At 37.2% G+C, this 22,019-nt stretch overlaps 1 protein-coding gene across 1 annotated transcript in view; it reads right to left on the reverse strand.

The window, feature by feature from the left end:
• Window positions 1–2,322: 2,322 nt before the first annotated feature.
• Window positions 2,323–22,019, reverse strand: part of CIP2A (cellular inhibitor of PP2A) — a 28,516-nt gene continuing 8,819 nt past the window's right edge. Inside the window, exons 9-21 of the mRNA XM_062572451.1 lie at window positions 21,659–21,886; window positions 20,973–21,132; window positions 19,853–19,994; window positions 19,002–19,101; window positions 18,007–18,125; window positions 12,063–12,255; window positions 9,844–9,918; window positions 9,613–9,723; window positions 8,618–8,814; window positions 6,866–6,979; window positions 4,942–5,024; window positions 4,342–4,481; window positions 2,323–3,228 (exon numbers count right to left, since the gene is read on the reverse strand). Coding sequence (XP_062428435.1) covers window positions 3,058–3,228; window positions 4,342–4,481; window positions 4,942–5,024; window positions 6,866–6,979; window positions 8,618–8,814; window positions 9,613–9,723; window positions 9,844–9,918; window positions 12,063–12,255; window positions 18,007–18,125; window positions 19,002–19,101; window positions 19,853–19,994; window positions 20,973–21,132; window positions 21,659–21,886 — 1,833 coding nt within the window. The 3' untranslated portion in view covers window positions 2,323–3,057. The remainder of the gene's footprint in view (window positions 3,229–4,341; window positions 4,482–4,941; window positions 5,025–6,865; window positions 6,980–8,617; window positions 8,815–9,612; window positions 9,724–9,843; window positions 9,919–12,062; window positions 12,256–18,006; window positions 18,126–19,001; window positions 19,102–19,852; window positions 19,995–20,972; window positions 21,133–21,658; window positions 21,887–22,019) is intronic.

A 22,019-nucleotide genomic window follows, 5' to 3' on the forward strand; every position in this document is an offset into this window, starting at 1 on the left:
TTTGATACTTCTGCATATGAACTCAGAGTTTTGTATTTTCTTGACACTATCTCTAAGTATATTCTATTACTTCATCAGTATTGAGTTCTTCCTAAAAAATCTATCAAAAATCTTAGATGTTCATTATATTGCTTCTTATAAACAGCCTTACTTGCTACCACTTAAATGTAAGATCATTTCCTAATGCAAAGCCATGCTTTCAGTTTATATAACACCCAGGTTCCACTGTTTGTGGAAAATATTAACAATTAATAATTTTCTTAACTAATGAAGTTAAGAAAATTCCAGACAAAGTTGCATAACTTCAGGAGAGATTAAAGAGAAGGGGAGCGATAAGATAAAGATAACATGTTAAGATGAGGTAGTAAACATCAAACTGTTGACCATCTCATCCTAAAATACAACAAGAATGAACCAGACTGTACAGCAATCAACATTGCAGAAAAAGGAAATACTGGTTTCACAGCAGGATTCAAACAATGTACAAGCAAAGTATACAGAGCCACATGCTGAATGCAAACCTCTCCCCAAATTGTGAGATAAAAGGCAGCTACTTCCAGATAATGCAAGTACTAGAATGCTTGATTTAAAGTCTTGAGGTTGTTCTGTAGTAATACAGCTCAAGAGTCTATATATCTGCAAAACAGGCAATTGACACCCTGACATAGCACAGATAATTAAAAATCGACTCTATCGAATAGCTGTTTGTTTTGCTGGTGCCAGCTACTCTCTGTGCTAAATGAGGGAGCCGGTGAGGAAAAATGTAGTCTCATAGCATATTACATATCGCATGTAACAGGAATATGAAAAGCGCACAGGGAAGCTTATTACAGAACCATTTTCAAAGTCAACCTGCCTAAAAAAAAAAAAAGTAAAAAAAAAAAATATATTAAAAAAACAGGGAGAAAAGTAGGTTTTCAAGTAAATTTTAAACAGACAAATTTACTGGCTAGTTCCAGTAGCCACTATTCATTTGGAAAACCATTTCCAGCTAAGAAAACACAACTGTTGTCAAAGGAGTTTAATGTGTCCATGCATTTATTTGCTATGCATTCCGACAGAGCTCAGCAACCCTTGGCTTAGAGCAATAACATACTGAAGCAGCACATTTTTTCAGGAAAAACCACCAGTCAATATTCATATACCATGCTTCTCACTGTGGATTCTATTATATCAACTCCACAGATTCATATACCATTTTCTGCGGCCATGAAGCTTTACTGAATAATGTTACTTCAGCCGCAATTTTATCTCTTCTCTCATTCCCATTTAAAAAAAGCAGAGTCAGACTCACATTTATCAGTTTAATTAGTAACACGCTTGACATTTTAATTCCTATTTAAATTCCTTTACATTAACAGTTTTTGGCAGAAAGTTAGCAGAAATGTTTATTTACCCTTTCCCCATGACCAAGAGACTTAAGGAGAAATGAATCCATGTCTGCAAATTCACTTTGACACTCAAACTTATTAACTCATTAAACTGAAGTAAAAATTTATGGCTAATGAAGCTTGCTTTCTTATTTGAATTTGAGAAAGTCTAACAACAAAAATCCTTACCTCAGTGATTCCAATAACCTTTTTTTTTTTTTTTTTTATAAAAAAAACCCACCTTCCTAAGAACTTAGTTTTGTGCAAAAAGGTAGCCAAAGTGCACGTATTCTACACTTAGCAGTTATCCCTATAATTTACTTCACTTAACTGAATACATAAGACAAAATATAACATTTTTTTTTAATTCCTGCAGTCTTCACAGAGACCAAAACAATGTTTATCATCTTACCTGTGGTTAAGTCATAAGAAATACATTTCAGGAACAGGTTAAAATAGATACAATTCATCCAGTGTTGTGCAATTGCAACTGAATGTACAAGGCTCTACTTAGACATGAGTTGAGCAGATTCATTAAGACACATTCATTACACAACAGAAAAACATAAGGCATCTCAAATGTATTAAAATCTAGCCATTGCAAATTAGATACAAATAAAGGCAGTAATGCTACAGATAAGGATATATATTAGAACTACCAGAGTTCTGGGAGACTAACAAAATATAGCTATCGGAGTAAGAATTTTGCCAACTGCTAAAAGACATGCTAGTCATGTCACATCTAAGCAAAGAACATGCAAGTGTTTTGCCACTCAAAGCACATCACAAGTTCTGGTCTTTCATAGGAAAATTACCTTTTTTTTTAAGAAATGATATCTTCATAGTTATACTACAAACAGTATATGAAATCTTATTTGTGTACAGAAGTGGACAACAATGACAATAGCTAGTGTACACTAGACAGGACATGCAAAACAAAGGGCAGATCTTTTTAAGGAATGAAAAAAGTATTGTTGTAGAAGTAGGAAAGTTTTATATAGTATTCTAACAAAGATTCATGTATTTCATATATCAGAATATTTTCCCTAATTGATAGTACTTTCTGAAAATCATTCACATTTCTATTCTACTTGCTCAAATTCATATTACCTCATAATTGGAAACATCTCCACATATTTACTACATGAAACGTGCACCAATGAACTGAAATATAGCTTTCAATGTAACATGTTCTAACAGGTACAATCCATTTTCTTTCTATGTTTGTATCTTAGACATCAGGAAGCATCACTGAACAAATACATGGTACTCAGAGCAGTCAAAATTAACAAGATGAAAGGTTAAGCATTTTGATAATTTCTATAATGAAGCATGCTGTATGTCTGACTGCCAATAACAGAATGTACAGGAAAAAAAAAAGTCAGTGACTCCTGTTGTCCCTTTGCAGGGTTAGAAATAGTAGTCAAACAAAACAGTTGAATCCAGCTCCCAATACAGATGACTGTAGTTCTACAAGACCATTGGAAGACCTATTTGCTATACAAAAGCTCAGATTTTTCAACCAAAGTTTCCAAAATACTAGTTTTTCTTCTCAATTGACAGTCAAGCTACTTAATTTTAGGTGACATGGGTCTTTTTAGCCAGATAATATGCTAACTTTAAGTTTAAAAATCTTTACATATATTTATACATATGTATAAAATACTAAAACCTTTACTACAGAGCTCTATAAACTGAGGTTCACTGTTTCTGCACTTAATTTGCCACCACTTAAACTGTGAATCATTGCTATCATATTCGAGTGTTTGTGCAGTTCTTCTTGCTGTAATTTTACAACAGCTTCTTTTTCTTCCAAACGTCCCTCTAGCTGGGACTTTTGAACTTCCAGAGAAGATGCCTGCAGAACAAACAAGATTTTTTTCAGTTGATAGAGGAGGAAATGAACATACACAATGAACTGAAGGTCGAGTGGCCTGGTGGTGAACTTAACTTAAAACTGTACATTTTAATTTACAAGCTTGGTTGGGAAACATCTTCCTCAGCTCTCACATAGCTATATATTTGGTGCATGTGGATGATTACAGCTACTGTCACACTTCGAGAAGTTAGAGAACAAAGGAAAAGCACTATCTCTCATGTTACTATTGTCTTGCTTAAGGGACAAACACGTTCATAGGTCATCCATGTTTTATTTCAAGCCAAAGTTAAATATTTACCAATAACAAAGGGAAATATTTGCTATATATTGGAAAATATTGCCTGAAGACATTAGCTGTGCTACAATTAGTAGAAATACTGCAAATGCTTTGCTAGACCATGCAGTTCTTTACAATTACTGACCAGTCTGCAGAGAAATGACCCTCTGCCTTATGAGTTAACAGGAAGCTTAATATATCACCAGGCAAGGATATGCAAGCTACACTGAACTTTTCTGGCTTTTGTTTGGTTTTTGATTTTTATTTGTTTGGTTTTTGATTTTTATTGTTGTTTTTTTTTTTTTTAAAAAAAACTTTACACTACTGAGTTATCTAGCCAAACTGATGCACCTGTTTTGAAAAGAAAGGTCAATAGTTTTCTTAGAGATGAAAATAGGTATTTTATTAGAATTTCAAATATCACCAAAAAAAACATAACATTTTGCTGGGTAGGGGTGGAAGAATTGGGGGAGAAAAACGTACCTTCTAGAGTAGCCAAAACCAGCAACTATAGAAATCACATGCTCTACTCTCTCATTTAATACAGGATGGGTTTTTTTTTTTTCTTCCAAACATTATGTACTCTCATATAATGCCTCATATAGCCCCATTAAAGCCTGACTCTCCTGACTTCTCTTAAATTCAGGCTCAGCTATTCAGAACTCGAAAGAAATACTAAGAGTATTTCTTCTTCTCCACTACCTATACTGCTCTGGTTTCTTTAGCCACTTCTACTATTGAAATATCAATTCTCCAACTCAGTTATATAGATACTTAAAATTCCAGACTAGGGGGCAGGTGAAAATAATTCTTACCTTGATACTCAGTTCTTTCCTTGCTTGTTCTGTTTTACTTAATTCCTTTCTAAGAACATCTATAGTTTCTTCCATATCCGTTTTTTCTTTCTGCCGAGCTTTCAGTTTTTCTTCCAGAACTTTTACTTTTTGTTGCAAGCCTTAAGAAAATCAACACATTAAAAGATGGGTTGCCAGACTTAGAATAGAGGTATTTAATTGCTTGTGAAACTAGTATTTTTTTTAGACCCAGCATGGCTGCTAAGTGAATTACAGAGTACTGCCATCTACTGCTGAGTTTCAGTGTCTGTTTTCCAATCATTTACTGAAGAGTTAAACTCTTGTAATTTACAGTTCCTATAGAAAATAGTTCTAAGGGACATACGCTAAAAAGATTCTGAAGGAATGTCTGATACTGTGCAGAGATTCAGTAAAACCCACGTAGACTGGAAAGTCATATTTACCTATTCTTTCAAGTAAAGTATTCAATCCATTTCATGCAATTGTTATCTCTGGCTACTTTTAAAACTTACGAGTTAGCCACTTTCTGAAGGCACATACTAAAAACACCTATTTAATCTAGCTAGTTCTGTCAATCCAAATGATGTTTAAGAGGCTTACTTGCTATTTTGTCATCTCTGTCCTGGAGCTGTTGTAGTAATTCTTTTCTGTTATCTTCAGTTTCTTTCAGCTGGGCAGCAGTTCTAAAATGGCAAAGAAAAACTTTAACAATCAGGAAAGTTAAAACAAAAGACAACAACAATTTCACCTGCTGTCAAGAGCTTCAAATCAAATCAACACAACTATGAATTTGCAGAACATGGGTACAGATTTCTCCCCCCACCTCTGCTTCTTCTGTGAAACAGTTTTATTTCACTCTGATCAAGGGGAAAGGGAAGAAACCACTGGGGATAAAAAAAATCCTTGTTACAGCTTATGCCCTAGGAACTTTTTTTAAAAAAGTCACAAAGCATTCAAAACACCGTGACAGAACTGAAACTGTCATTCAGAGTCAGAACTCACTGCCATTAATAATGGAGTATACCGCTTTTTGAGCTCCTAGTATGCTCCTGTATTGACAATACTATTAGTAAAATCTGTTTCAGAGAAGCATTATTCTCTATGTAAACACATCTATGCATGAAGAGTTTTCTATATCATTTAGAATATTTTCTGGAACATCACAGAATTGTCACAGAACTGTCAGAAAAATGACTATTTCATAAGATTTCACTGTAGCCCATATATAAGTCTGCTGCCATCCTAACTAGTTAGGGTAGTATTTAGTTTCATAATCATTTAATATATAAGCACTGTCATCTCGTATTAGTGTTATATCTATAACCTGAACACTTCATACCTCCTGAAGTTAATCTACTTTAGTCTAATTTCTAAAGACATATTTAATCTACCTTTGTCTTGCCTGGATGTCATCTACTGTCACTGGTTCACTTTATTTATCCACCTACTATCTACCAGTTTCTTAACTGCAGTCTCCTACAAAGTGTGTGGAGAGGAGTGGGGGGTAGGGGAAGAATAGAAAATTGTACGTTATTTCCATTGTCCCCATTTTATTTGTGGAAGTCCAAAAATACCTATATAATAACTGCCCCTCTCTTCTCCCCTCCCCCTCCAAAAATTGGCAGCTTCTTTCTCAGAACATGTCCCCAACTACCTTGAGCTGCATATATTGCACCGCTGAAAATAAGCATGCATATCTATTCAGTAGCAAGGAAAACCATCATCATGAAAAAAATTTCCATTTTGAATCAGAAGTCAGGGCAGTGATTTGGATTACCCTGACCACTGACTGGGCAAAAGCCAGGAAGGATAAAGTCAACTTTACAAGTCAAACCAAGAATAGAATTTATTTTGAAATTGAATACAAGGCATGTCTATGAGCATAATTTTGCAGAAGATTTTTCAAAGTAGTATTAAAGTTTCACAAATAAGAACCATATTCCCTTAGTCACAGGTGAAAGATACATCAGATCTTAAGCCCTTAGTTTAGGGAAAAAACATTTTGACCCTAAAACTAGCACTGAGGACAAGGAATGAAGTTTTGCACCACAGAGAGAATACCAACCATCGCTATTTGTGGTTATTTTGTTTTTAAATGAAACCACGTATTAGTTTCACTTATTTATTATAGACAAAAACTCTAAGTACCTCCAGTGTCAAACAACATTTGATATGATTAAAGAGAAACCTTGCAGCTGAAAACAAAATATGTGAAAAACTCGGGTGATAAAGACCCCCCCCCCAAACCACCCTAAAAGCATCATGTACACTGAAAACTTTTTTCACTTTTTTCTTCCTACCATTCCTACAGCCTTTATGCGGAATCTGTCCTCTCCTCAATTATATTATAGGAAAAGAAAACAAAAATGGAAATGACTGCTATAGATTTTCACCCAATAAACATATCAGTTAACCCTGAAGCTAAGTACATCTCAGATGTTACTTAAAGCACAAGAGAGACTAAATGGAGACTAAAGTGCAATTTAATTTTGCTTAAAAAAAAAAGACTGTGAACTAAACTTACTTGTCATTCTGCTGCTTCAGCGATTCATTTAGCTTTTTCATTGCTTCCACTTGTTTATTTAGTGAATTGCATGTAATCTGTAGATCTTTATATTGTCTTTCAGTTGTTTCATGCCTACAAATAAGTTAGAAGGTTATACTTAAAAAGGGTAAGTGTTTTTGAAGAGCTTTTACTTTAATAGTTTGTCAGATAAAAGGAATACTTGACATCTCCTGAGCAATCATCCCACTTAAGCTAAAAGCAGAAAAATTTTGTGAACATAGATGGGGAAAAAAAAAACAGCTTTGGTGGGCCCCTTACATATCCTTAACAAACACTGGGAAGCAACTTTTCTCCAGCAGAGAGCTCTTAAGGAAGGACAAATGAATATGCTGACGCCTTTAGAAATTTGCATAGGCAAACCATTTGAAATTTGCCTTTTGCAGCCATCTTTTAAGGGACCCTTTGAGTCTCTAACCTCCAGTTGTCTGGTGATGCCACATATTGAAAATACTCCTGAAGATAAACAATGCAATACACCATCAATTAAATTGATGAAGCATTATGAAATTTATGAAGCATTATCTCATGCCCTAAGCAGAGCACTATCTTCATCTTCCTACCAAAAGGAATTCCCCCCCCCCAAGTCAATTATTTAAGCATCTAACAAGCAGTATTTAAAGTGTGCAGATTGTTTAGAAAGCAAGTTCTTCCTTTATAATCACACTGTAAGGATCACTGAACTATTTCATTCCTTTTTCAGGAAACTTACAATACTGGACTAAGACTGTTTCATTCCACATACAACTAGTCAAGTAAATACGTGCTCATAGAGCATGTGGCTATATACAGTTAAAGCAAAAAGGGCAGCACTGCCACAGCAACTATACTAGACGCTTATTCAAGACACTCCATAACAGCCAGAACAATTCACTTATAGGCATTCCACTGTTCCACCTCTGTGACTTCCTTATGGGTAGTGATATGCCTTCAAATTTTTTTAATACAATATTTGTTCTTGTTAAGTTAGATTCTGAGTTTTTATCAGCTTCTTTGTCTTGTTGACACCTAGGGACAAGATTAACTCATATGAATGGAAAAGCCAAGGGCTCTTTTGGCTTTTATTCTCCCAAACCAGATTCTTTTTTTCTATAAACAGATAAATAGTTTCATCCTGTGTACCTCTTGTGCTTCAAAGGCCCTTAAGATCCTAAAGGAATAATACATATAAGTGTCACTGGGAAAACGCACAATGCTTCTGTTCTCCCCACCTCACTTTTACTCAATTCCAGTCTAGTTTGCTACAGAAGTGATCACAAGATGCAAGCTCCCACCTTATACAGAAGTGCTGTGAATAGTCTAGAGAAGCAGCCAATACAGTATGGTTTTCAAGATAGCATATAAGAGCAAAGAATGAAGCTGAGAGTATGGCACAACACCATTAGAAACCAAGCACTCTTAGTTTTGTTTCTTCAAAAGGGTATTTTTGGTTGGTTTTTTTTTTTTTTTTTTAATATACAAAACTTTTGCCTTTCCCCAGGCTGGCACTTCAGCATCTACAACTTTAGTTCTCAGACTCTATTCAACGTATTAACTTCCTAAATAACTGAAAGGTACCTGACTATAAGCACGGAAAAAAGGGAATTTTTCATTTTATACTGTGAAGTACATGTACTGTTGTCCATCTAATGTACTTAACCATCCCAAAAAATAAACAACTTCATCACTCCAGTTGGATATGAAATAATTGCTTAGACACCTTGAGTGTCTTACCTCTGAAGAAGATCAATAGAGGATTTTTTCAGTATTTCGTGTTCTTCAGCAACTGTTTGTAGTTTTCTGTTGTGTTGAAAGAGTTGTTCAATATCATTTTGCGCCCTTTCAGCTTCCACCTGCTGAGCTTTCAGCAAAACATGAAGTTCTTCATTTTTTCGTTCTGCATCCTTCAACATGGTAGCAAGAGTTCTTGCCTTAGAATGTGGAGAAAACCCAAAACAATTACAAATTCTGTTTTACAAGCCACTTTGTAATAGGTACGTTTGATATCTCACATCATATTTGATACCTAATATGATAGGCATTATAGGCATATATGTTAAAATATCATCAGCTATGTTAAAAAAGGGATTTCTCTCATTGAATATTAGCTGAAAATTAGGCAATTAGCTCATTCTAAATTTCTTTAGCTCCCTTCATAGTCAGTGAGGGGAGGAGGGAAGAAGAAAGCTTAAGATCCATACATGCATGCCTTTCATAAGTTGCTGCCTGAGCTATTGAATCTTTATAGTAAACATTAAAAAAAGGGATTATGAGCTTTCAAAGCACACCTCACTTACAAACACTGCAGTGACGCAAGATGTATTTGCAAGTTCATCTTCCTATAAAATATGACAAGTGATTAAAAGGCACAAACAAGAAGCTGTTCTACATACACCAAACTCCATATAGAATTCTAATAAGGGCTTTGGTTTGTGTTAGAGATTAGTTTCACCAGATTAGTGAACATTAATGGTTAACCAATGGTAAAGGTAATTGGTACAATAGGTTAGTTTTGTTGACTGCCTATAAGGGAAAGAAAGTTGAAGAAAAGAAAACTGTTCCAAAGAACCATCCAAATGAAAATAGGATGCTTATAAGGACATATCAAGATCAACCTAAATTGCTTAGCTAAGCAACAGAGTTACACATGTACCATCACAGTTTAAGCTAAGAGACAAATATCACTCAGCTTCACCCCAGAATTCCCAAATAAGGGTCCTGCTACGCACCTCAGACTCAGCTTGTGCTCTCTGACATCGGTACTGAGCCATCAGTCTATCAGCCTGAGCCAGCGCCAGTGCCTTTGCCTCCAAAAGGTCTTGCAGCCTGGTTTCTTTGGACTGCTCAAAAAAAACCAAGAACAAACAAACAAACAAACAAAAAAAAAACCCCACTTTTCATTAAAGATTTTTGTATGTACAGCCAGGAAGGCATCCACACACACTTCAGGTCATACTCACTGCTAATGCTGACAGCTTCTGCTCATAAACATCCATTATGTCAGATATCCTCATATCAGTGATTGGCTCCTTCACCTGTGGAAAATTTTACAGTAGCAGAAATCAGAAAACATTAAATTTGTAGCTATTGAGACAGCTAAAGTGTATCTGAAGAGCTCAGTAGTTTCTTGAATTGTACCTGACCACTAGCTTTTTAAATTATTTCATCTCTGGAACTATCTACTCAACTGCATGCACCTGACTTGTAGAAAATCTGTGAATAATTAAACTAGTTAAGTCAAATAGCTTGAATCTGCAGAGGATTTTTAGCCAGCCACTATGAAGACATAACATCATGTCTACAATAGTTCCCCTTGGTCTAATCTTTGCTAACTTCTGGAGAACTAATAGGACATCTAACTGAAGTAATTTGCCTTAATGCAAACAGGACAGAATGCACATGGTTAAAAATCCTTATTTATATTCTTCAGCCTTGTCAACATCTGGATTATCAGAAAAGACCCCTGACAGTTATTCTGAAAGGACATTGTCCAGAACAGAACTTGTTATACTAACCCATTTTCTTACTAGAGGAAGTTTACTTTGTACAATAACACAAGCCCTAAGTGCTTATTTAAATATACACTTGAGTCAAGAGTGAATGCCACTTGGCAACTTCAGAATCCTCTTTCTTAGAGCGTTCTGGTCTAATAACAATTTTGAGCAGCTGTTCATCAACACAGATGCATGATCAAGTGCAAATTATCCCAGCTGTTCATACAACATATACCTACTGAAAAGTTACGTAATCATTCTAAATAGTGCAGAGATGATAATTTTCTTGGAAATAGTAGCCCTCACATAATTCCAGTCCTCAGCTCATTTCCCTGTCCCTAACACTACAGGCAAATAATTTCTCTTCTTTTTTTTGCAAACTTGTCATCTCCAGGCCCCTTTAGATATTACAACAAGGAAAGCTTATGTAAGCTCCCCTCACTTTCTCTGTACAGTTATTCTATTAAAAGAAGTTTCTCAAATACATTTTATACACATTTGAACATCACGCAACATACAGAATGCACACAGAGCTGAAGTACTGGACATCTTAAATGAATGTGTATCAGTGTTTAAATACACATTTCAAAGGAAAATTCTACTAATGAGAAAAACTAAGAAATAATTTACTGAACAATGTATCTAAAATAATTTTTTGTTCCTCATCAAAAAAATCTTAGGAGCTGCAGGACACATCACATTACTGGAAGCCAGTGACCTAACGCTGTAAGGCACCTGTGGCCACTTTGACTTTCATTAATAAAGACACAGCAGTACACCTACAGACTTATCACATGCAGTCCTGAAAAGAATGATCAATGAAAGTATCCAGTGGCAGAGTAAAAAAGAAGCCAAGGCAAGAGTTACTTGACCTCTTCCACTATTATTCCAGCAACTGCCTAGAACGGGTAGCTTGCTGAGTTTCATTCTTATTTGATGACAAAGAATGAAGGGTCGCAAAGCTAAGGCTGAAGTCAATGGCACTAACATAGTTACAAAGCCCTTATGAGACACCACCTGTTCAATCTTTGATTTGCATACTGTTCTTTTAAGTCAAAAGAAAGCAGTGGCAACAATCTATCACTTTATCTAAAACAGCTATAAAGCAACTACCTTGCTTTGAACAAAAAAAAATGAAAATATTCAACATCTGACAGTATGGCCCTCTAAGAGAGGAATGGTATGTGGCACCTATTCCAGTGTCTCATCTACAATGCATGCTGTTGCAGAGGAAAGCAAAACTTTTCTAAAGTAATAATACTGTCTTCAGAGGAAGACCACAAAGATCAAAATGCAAATGCTAAAGAGCCAGCTACAAGCAACAAAATCACCTCTATTTTGGCCAGGGGTGGAAGGAAGAATAGAGAAAGGGAAGGCACTCTTTGTGCCCATCCGAGGAAGTCTACACACCTGTAACTAAGATATATCTGACACCTGTCTCCATATCTGACACCTAGAAGAATGGACAACTCCACTGCAGAAAAATATCTCAAAGAGCCCAGCTTCTGATATAGCACAAAGAACTGTCATTTGAGTTCCGCTCTGGAGCTCAGTAAAAGCAGCACATTCAAAACAGGCAGGAATCTACGCTGATCTCAGCTGGTAAGTGCACTGTACCCTGGAACTTAGTTTTATTTTTTTTTCTGTAAAGTGTTAAGTATTTAATATATATAAATGCTATTAACCTCTAGCCCAGAATGGAGTTTCTGTATTAATTCCTGAATATTTGAAGTTGCAGAATCATCACATGAAGAATGGGATGAAGAACATCTCACTGAAGTAACATTGGTCATGGGTGACTGCATTTGGATTCTCTTTGATGTGTGCTCTTTTTCATGTTGCTTGTAAGCATTATTTGCTGCAATGCTCTCACCAAGCCTGTATAAACAAAGATTATTAAAGAGTATTTGCTACAAAAACCATTGTGAGGGTTAAAGATATGAACAATTTTACAACATAACTTCTCTCTCATTGAAAACATGAGACTATTGAAATAACTCCATTTGCATTATCACATAACAAAGGTACAGCATACCCAGACTATCTAGAGATAATTGAAAGGAGTAGAAATGAAAAACATCAGTCATCTACTGAAGATCTACCACATTCACGTTTATAAGGCTTTGTAACGTGTCATGGATCACAAGCGCAGCATTTCACCAGAAACAGCCTGTTGTTCAGCTCCTCTTGAGCAGCAGAGAAACTGTTCCTCGCTAGTCTGAGAAACAGGATATTTAACATGTTATTATTAACCTCAACCAGGCCACTGTTTTTAAGTAGCAGAACAGATGCGGTATTTAGCAAATAGTTATTTTTATCAATCGTAAAGATCAAAACACTGAACAATCAAAAGGCAGGGTGCTACCCAAAATCCCTCCATTTTTGTTGTCTGGGATGCTACTTTACACATTTCTTAAGTTTTAACTATAACTCAAGTATGCAAATAAAAAAGGCAAGTAGGTGCAGAGTCATTTGTACAGGGAAGAGAACACAAAAGTTTAGACACCATTAATTAGAATAGAATACCTGCATCCCACATTTGCATAAAGCTCATGTCTTATTTTCAGGACAACTAGTCATGTTATCTTCCAAATCAGAGAGAATGAGAAGTCAAAATAGCTGATTTTTAAGTGACTACTCAAAATCTTGACAAATTAAGTAACCCAAACACCTTACTGAAGACATGTCTCAATTGTTTCCTGTCTACACAAACAGAGCCTACATTCAACTTGCGCTTATAGGCCTGTTATTTTGTTATTCCATTGTGTAAAACCAGGCATTTTGGATTGAACAGATCCTTCATTAGTTTAACCAGTCTATTAATTGGCCATTATAACACTTTTTTTTATATCCACAAGAACCATAGAATCATAGATTAGTTAAGGTAGGATGGGGCTTCCTGAGCAGGGGATTCAACTAGACCATCTCCAAGGAGGGTCATTTAAAGCAGGTCGCCCAATACTGAGTCCAGTCAAGTTTTGACCATCCTCAAGGATGGAGAGTGTATAACCTCTCCATGCAACCTGTTCTAATGTTTGACCACTTGTACAAATAAAACTTTTTCCATAAATAAACTGAATTTCTTGTATTTCAATTTTTGCCTCTTGTTGTGTCACTGGATACCACTGAGAACAGTCTGTCTCCATCCTGCTTACATCCTCCCATCAGACATTTATAAACATTGGTAAGATCCCTACCCTGAGCCTTCTTTTCTCCAGCTCAGCCCCGGCCCAGGTGAGAGAAGTTCCAGTCCCTTAGTCATCTCCATGACTCTTCACTGGACTTGCTCCAGTACTTCCGCATCTTTCTTTTATTGGGAGCCCAGAATCAGGCACAGCACATCAGATGGTGTCTCCTCAGTGATGAGTAGAAGGAAACAATCACTTCCCCTGACCTGCTGGCAACACTTTTCCCAATGCAGACCAGGAAGATGATGGCCTTTACCAGCTTGTGACCATCCGTCTTCCTTCTGCCTCTTGTTTGTCTCGCTTTTATGTTTGAGTCTTTTCAGCAGCTCCTTGTTAATCCATGCAGGCCTTCTGCTGCCTTGCCTTCATTTCCTGGTCACTAAAATGGACAACTAAGAGCTTTAAAGAGGTGATCCTTGAATATTAGCCACCTGTCCTGGCTCTCTCCTCTCCAGGAAAGTGAGGGGGCCCCTGGGATTCTTCCAATCAGGTCCATAAACAGGCCAACATCTGCTCTGCTGAAGCCCAGGGTTGTGATCCTGCTTTTTGCCTTGTTTCTTCTTCTCAGTATTCTGAACTCCACCATCTTACAATCACTTCAGCTATGGCTGCCCCAGGTCCTCATATTTCCAACCAGTTCTTCCATATTTGGAAATAATCAGGTCCAGCTAAATGCTTCCCCTCATCAGCTCCTTGATCACCTATGCTAGCAAGTTGTCACCAATGCACTCCAGAAACATGGATTGCCTGTGCTCTGCTGTGTTGTCCCTCCAGTAGATATCAGGATGATGTCACCTGCTGAGGGCCAAGGCTTGAGCACATGAAGCTGCTTCTAGTTGTCTGAAGGCCTAACCTACTTCTTACTAACCAGGTGGTATGTGGCAGACACCACCATGACACTGCCTGTGTCAGGCAGACTGACAATTCGAACCCTTGAGCTCTCAAGCTGGCTCATCAGCCATCCCAAGGCAAAGCACCATGAATTTCCATTGCTCTCTCACATAAAGGGTAACTCTCCAATCTCAGCTTTCTAAGCTATCCTTCCTGAAGGACCTGTATCTATCCACTGCAGCACTTTAGTTGTGTAAGCCATCTCAACACATCCCCCTGGTACCAATGAGATCATAGCCTAATCATAGATTAGTAGTTTGTATGCAGACTTTAATTCTTCCTCTTTGCTCTTCATGTTGCATGCATTATTGTAAAGGCACTAGAGAAGCATCCTGTCACGCTGATTTCCCAGAAGGCATACGAAAGTTTTCCCCATAGTGTGATCCAATAAGCAATCACTTTTTCATGAGCATATGCTCGGACTGACCCTACTTCAGTCCTGTCTTATTGATTGCGAAGTCCCTCCTGTTCACGTTATCCCCACATTATCAACCTGATTTATCACTTTCTCACTTGCTCATCAGTCCATCCTCTCCCTCCCCTGTCATTCTCAGTTTAAAGCTCTCCTCATTAGATTGGCTAGGCCGCTGGCATAGATGCCAACACTTTGCCAGCTTAGGCAGGTGGATCTTGTCTCTTCCTAGCAGTCCTAGATTCTCAGAGTCCAATGGTCATGGAAACCAAAATCTTGTTCCCAACATCAGGCATTGAACTAATTGTTGACTCTCAGCATCCATCTACTCCTCTCCCTAACCACAGCCCTTCCCATTCACCAGCAGGATCAAGGAGAACACTATCCAGGCCCCTATGCTCTTGACCATTACCACCAAAGACTGTCACACTTGACATTTTCCAGGTCTTCCCTAGCAGTATTGTTGGTGGCCACGTGGAATAGCAGCAAGGGTAAAAATCTGAGAGCTGGACATGCCACAGCAGACTTCCAACATCATCCCGAATCTGAGCCCCCAGCAAGCCACCCTAGGTGACAGGTCATGTCAGCAGATGGTGACCTCCATTCCCTGCAGCAGGGAATCTCTGACTATTCATACTCGCTGCTTCTTCCTGGTGCTGCTGTATGGCTCAGGCACAGCTGGCAGAGATGCTTTGCTGGACAGAGCTCCCAGCCCCTTGTCTGCTACAAAGGCACTGAATCTATTCTGCTTCACCTGAAGTTTTGCAGCTACAGAAGCCTTCTTCCTGCTCTCTGGAAACAAGCTCCCAGCCTTTGCTGTCACAAGAATCTCTGCCCAAGCCAACAGGCACAGACTCCACCTGCCCCTTCCTCTGGGACAGGGAGGGATATGGCTCTTGAAGCTGCAACGTCTTGGAGAAGATCTAGTCTTTTCCTTTTCATCACATCTGCTACTTGCAGTCTGAGGACCTCCTCCCATAGCTCCTTTACTTCGCAATACAGCTCAACAACCGCACATCTCCCACAGGCTAAAAGGCACTCCTTGCAGTTTGAGACTTGCAGAGCTGCATCTTCTGCCTCTGGCATGAAGAGAAAGTTACTTCAATGGTTGCTGGAGACCATGCACTGGGACATTTTTACCATGATTACTGAGGAAACATATGCTGCTCTGAGCAGTTGCTGGCCACTTTTGTGCCCTGATGCACAAACCACTGGAAAAACTGCTGTGTCTGTTGACTACCTCTTTCAGCTGTGTTCTGGAAACCATGCTCTAGACCAGCACTTATAAAGGGCACTCCCTAGTTCCTGCTGAAAAAGTGTTTGACCCTCCCTATAAGGAGTGGGTTAGAACAAAAGCCCCAAGCTCCTGATGATCTCTTGATAGCTGACAGTTTGTTAAAAGCTACTAGAGCTTGCTAGAAGTCATAGCCTCTAGTAGCTATCCTCTCCTGGCAGCTACAGACACCTTGAAGATCATCGGGGGCTCCAAAGAAGGCTTTTCCTGTCCCCTACCCCCCCTGCTGACCAATGACCCATATGATGTCAAATCCCCAGAAGATTAAGAAGATCTTGAAGCTGTCCAGAAATGGCTTGGTAAACTGCTCTATCAACTGTCTGTTAGCTGCACTCATAGAATTTCACATAAAGCTTTGTCCTAAGCTAGACAGTGTTATGTACCTCTAAACACCAATGAAAATTTAGTCTTGTCACAAATTACTTAATACTTGGTACTTGTCTCTCCTTATCTGTTCACAAGCCAACTCTCAGTATCACAAACATGTAGTTCAATTACTGATACCCTCGGAAAGCATGCAATATTAGCAAGATAAACAGTCTATTAAGTATTGATTCTAGTACCATCTATTGATAAAAACTCAGCTTTTTCTTATCTTCTCCCAGGCTCTTCTCATTACATCATGCAAATTATTTCAGCTATTCTGAATTAAGATAATCACTTCTGAGAATTGCTGCATAGTTTCACCTCAACTGCAACTGAAGATGCTAGCAGTTTTTGAATTGTCCTTTGACTCCATTTTAGAGTAGCCTTCAAGATTTATTTTGCATCTATCATGTTACAAACATTCATTTACTTGAAAAATCAATATTTCACTCTTGACATCTATAGCTAACTAGATGCAAGTGCTACTGAAATATACTACTACTAGATGATCATAACAGCATCAAGGTTTTAAAGATTAAAGTATAATTTTAACTGTCACAGTTCTAGTAGGCAGAATTTTTTTTAAAAACAATTCTGGACATACCACCATCTTTGAGCTTTCTCAAAAACAATAAGAAAAATACAATAAAACAAATTACTACGGTTTGGTCAAGTCTTCCCCATCCCCGCAAAAGGTAGTAATTCAGGCATTGTTTTGAGTTAAACCCAATACATTGTGAATCCTTCACTCCAGAAGAGCAGTTCAAATATCAAAGACATACAATCTGCAAATCCTTTGAAACAATTTCTACTTTTTTTTTTCTTTCTTTTTTTTTTCTTTTTTTTTTTTTATCTTTAACAAAAAAGGGAAGCAGTTCCAGTCTGTTTTTCTCTAGGTTGCAAGAAGTGTGCTATGACTTTAAGCTAGGTTTTTCCCATTTTATTAGATTTACAGAAGCATGGATTCCATTAAGTAAATTTTTTCAATGTTTTGTTTCTCCTATTTAGGAAACCTTAAGTCCCTTCCTAAACTGCTATCCTGCTTATGCCTTATTCCATCTGCTCTTTCTTGGAAATTACTGCAAAAGGGTAAACAAAGAGATTCAGCTGCAGGAACTGAAGAACAACATGTCTGACAAAGTTTGTCAAGAGTCCTCTGAAAATCTGCATATTAAATGCAGTTCAAGCACAAAACTCCAGGAACAGAATTTGGATAAGTCAATCCTGAGGGACAGAATTAAATTGCTACAATGCTCTCTAGCATCTGATTTCACCTGATTACCATCAGTGTTTGTGCTGCTTCCTCTGAACAATACTGCTGTCTCTATAACTGGAGATAAAGAGGAAACAAGAAAGTTTTTCTAAAGTTTGTTTCAAATGGACAATGCCAATATTGGCAATATCCCAAGAAACATGAGCATCCCCCTACAACCATAAAAATGTCAAATTCTACCAAACTATCAGAAAAACAAACTTACACTATGGCAGGAAAATCCGGTAAGGGTGCTGCCTCAAACAGTATTCGAAGTCCAGCTTGCACTTGGTCTCTATGGTCTGATGTTAAAGCAAACGTCAAAGGTGTAATCAAGCGCTGATCCTAAAAAGAAACTACTTTGATCAAATACAACGTAAGTCCACAACAAAAAGACATCATAATACATCAAGGCCTATTAGCACAGAAATGCTTTATTCAAAACTGAAGCTACCTTTCCAAAGTTTACTTTTCTAAGTTTCTGAAGTCAATGAAACAGAAATGACTTTAAAACAGTTAGCATTCGGGGATATTATAAGTTCATTTGCCTATTTAAGTCAGGGCAACAGATAAAAAAAACCCACTTAATTCCTTTAGATTTTAAAATACTTGATTTTAATGATACAAAAAAAAAGCATAAGATTAAGTTATTATTAGAATTTGAGAACCTTGGAACTCCCATTACTACCCATTAAATTTCACATTACCATCCATTTCGAAAGAAAATCCCCTAGAATAATATGAAAATCTACTCAGACTATCAAATATTTCATGTACAAAGTGAACTGTTAAAGTACCATCTGACCAATACCTACTAGAAGTTGTTTCATCTGTGTAAAGTCATAAATTGGGTGGATATACTTAATAGTAACCAGCACCACAAATCACTCAAATATATGGTTGTGATAATTTTTTTCTAGTTTACTACCTTTAAAACACAGTCCTAATGCAGTCTTACACAGATAATGCTTGCAAAAGAGCTGAAAATACTTTCATATGCAATACAGAAATGTGTAAGTGAATTGAATAAAAGTAAACTGCTCTCATTTTAGAAGATTAACAATGGAACAATCTTTAAAAATTGAGCCCAAGGGACTGTATTTCCCTGGAAGTTTTATCACTTCAAAGATATGCACACAAATCATTCAGAATTTAAACTACTGCAGTGTTAAAGACACTCTCCTTCAAAGATATGCTTTAAAAAGAGATTTCACACCATACCTGTAAAATTTTGTAGAAGCTGACTTCCATACTAGGTACCTCCTGCTTAAGTCTGCTCATAAGATCAAGTGTTTTCAAAATAACATCAGCAGCAAGTTTGCTTTTAACATAAATGGAAAAGTGAAGTGGAAAAAGAAAAGAGAATAAGATTTGTCAAATCAGCACTGATAAAATTCAGTCGATCTACAAAACAGAGATTTCCCCCTCCAACACCATTTAAACATGTCTAGCATGGCAAAGATCCCAATACCAAGAGAGATTGGTCAATTCCTTGGATGTGCTAATGAGCTTTCCCAGCATACTAAAGACAGCAACAGTGAAAGCTAAAGAACACTTTTAGCTTGAAGGTGAAGAGGGCTTAATCCCAGGCCAACTACATCTCACTGCTTTTTGGCAATAAGCATGGCAACTACAGGCTAGACTACATTCTAGCCAATTATACTGAGCTGGAGTGGTTTATATGCCTTTAGTATGCTATTTTTTCCCCACATACTGATGAATGATATTACTGAACTCTAGTTATGTAAAATCAAATGGAAAGTCGTGTCATGAGCATTTCAGGTGAGCTTTGACTTCAATAAGATTCAACTAGGGCATATGAGGTTTAAAATCATTTTTCCACATAAGTGGATCCTAACATCCCCAAAACAATACCAGAACATTTAAGCTAGGTTTTCCTACTGGACTAGTAGCTTTTTCCACCAAAATATCAAACTGAAATCAAAAATAATACCAAGTTACTTGTATTTAAATGGTGCTTTCAACTAGAGTACGATTTCCTTTGAAACTACACCACCACACTCATGCAAGTGTTGCTAAATTACAGATAAACATGATTTTAGTGCGCTCACCACAGTTCAGAGTTCACTACCTTTGTCCCCAAACCAGTATCAATCCCACTATAAACAAACTGGTGTTCTATTAGAGATGTGCATCGGCTGGCACTCAGCTCCTTTGAGGCATGCGTTTTCAGTATGTCATCTCCACACAGCAGTATATTAAGTTAAGAATAAAACTTAATATATCCATCTTTAAGCACTGACATATAAAATTACATGATCTAGTAGTAAAGACACAAGCCAATACACTGAAACATAAGACCCTGAAAATACACTTTTAAATACAACTCTATAAGCCACTTAACAGCCACACTTAATACACAAGCCAAATAAGCTTCACTTTTCAATCAAAAAGCATACCTATTTGGAAAGGCAACTGGAGGACTAGGGAAATGAAACAGTCTATAAAATCATGAGTGACACAGAAGGTGAACAAAAGTAAGCACATAGTCAATCTCTAACACAAGAACTAGTTCTCTAGCTAAAAACTAGTGAAAGATGACTTCATAGAAATCCATTTAGGACTGTCTTGCAGTCGTGTCCTCTCTGCTACAGGACATTGCAGACATTAATTTCAAAAAGTTAACTGGACAAAAATCATAGAAGCAGGAAAAAAAATGTTGCTTCAAGCTGGAAGCTTGAAAATGACTGAGCAGTAGCACTACGTTTGCCTTCTTCCCATACTCCTCCCTAGGCCTGGCCACCGTCGGAGACAGAAGGTTAGCCTAGGCAGGCCAGAAAGGCCGCTCTTATATCCTAATGAAGGAAAATCCCTTTACAAATAGAAGGATGTAAAATAATATCATTTCACACCTATTTTTCCTTGCATTTCACCAACTGAACTTGCACCATATTTAATTGGGTGTTTTATACTGTTGAGCAGCTTCCACATTTCATCCTGCATCGCTGTACTATTCAATTATTTCACAGCAGTTAGAAAGCCACTTAAGATCTTTCAGGATGACAGTCCTAAGCCAAATTAGGCTGTTGATTGTCATTAAAAGCTATTAAGTGACTCAAGACAGGCATTTTCTCATTAGAGGAAATGAAACTTCATTCCTCATTAGAAACTGCTTAGAGAGATCATAGAAGAATAATAAATTAACTGTCAATAGGCATATAAAAAGGATATTTATCAGAACACTAATAGCCTGGACCATTCTTTCACACTTTTTCTTCACTAATAGCTCATCCACAATCTGTTCTGGCATCTGAAGATGATCAAGGAGAACAGGCAGCAAAAGATCCACAAAGTGTTCAGCTGAGGCACTGTCACCGCTATTAATAACATCCTGTAACAAAAGTTTTGTGTCAATATTTATAACTACAGAACAAGAAAATTCTACTCTTTTTCTACTGTTCTCCTATTCTACTTTTCCTCTACCAACCTGTCTTCTAGCTTTCCCAAACCCTTGCTATCTCAGGTAATTTTGGGATTACTGATCAGTATCACACTGGAGTAAATTCAACAAACAGCACAGAATCAGCAGACTTCCTCACTTCTACTAGTCCTAATAAAAGCAGATCTTTACTGACAGTTCTGTACCCACCTAATTACTTCATGAACTGCCATGTCTTCCACTTACCTTTCAGCATAGATATATGTTTTTTTAAAAACAGTCAGTCTTTAAAAGAAAGCTGATTTACAGCATGTGGAATTCTAGAACAAGAAGAATTACACTTCAGATATACTTTTACATGCTATTTTCAAGTAATTTCTCCTGATGGTTTTAACATTTTAACTATAACAGCAGTTTTTCAGAAATCAATTCAAACACATAAAACCGCTGCTAAGACTGTCAATTATTTGTTTTATACCTCAAAAATCTCCTTGAACAGCTGCAAAGCTAAAACTGAACAGTCTTCAGAGCCTTCCAGTGGTTGGTTTGACAAGTGCACCAATGCAACAGATGGTTCAAAAGTCTTTGAGCGAGCCACAAATCTAGTATTTCCAGAGACTGGCAAGCCTGAGGGTTCCAGTATTGCCTGCCGCAGAGTATGACGCAACTCCATCACAGAACAGAAGGCAAGTAGCAGTTCTAAGACCTGTGTGAAGTGAATGGAAGAGTTTAAATATTTTAAGATCAAGTACTTCTACCTAGAAACCTATTAACAATAGAAATGCCTCCGCATGCAATTTGAACAAAGAAAGATATGTAAAGGAAAAACATTCTGAGAT

This window comes from Rhea pennata, chromosome 1 (genome assembly GCF_028389875.1).
Source record: "Rhea pennata isolate bPtePen1 chromosome 1, bPtePen1.pri, whole genome shotgun sequence".
In the NCBI taxonomy this organism is placed as follows: Eukaryota; Metazoa; Chordata; class Aves; order Rheiformes; family Rheidae; genus Rhea; species Rhea pennata.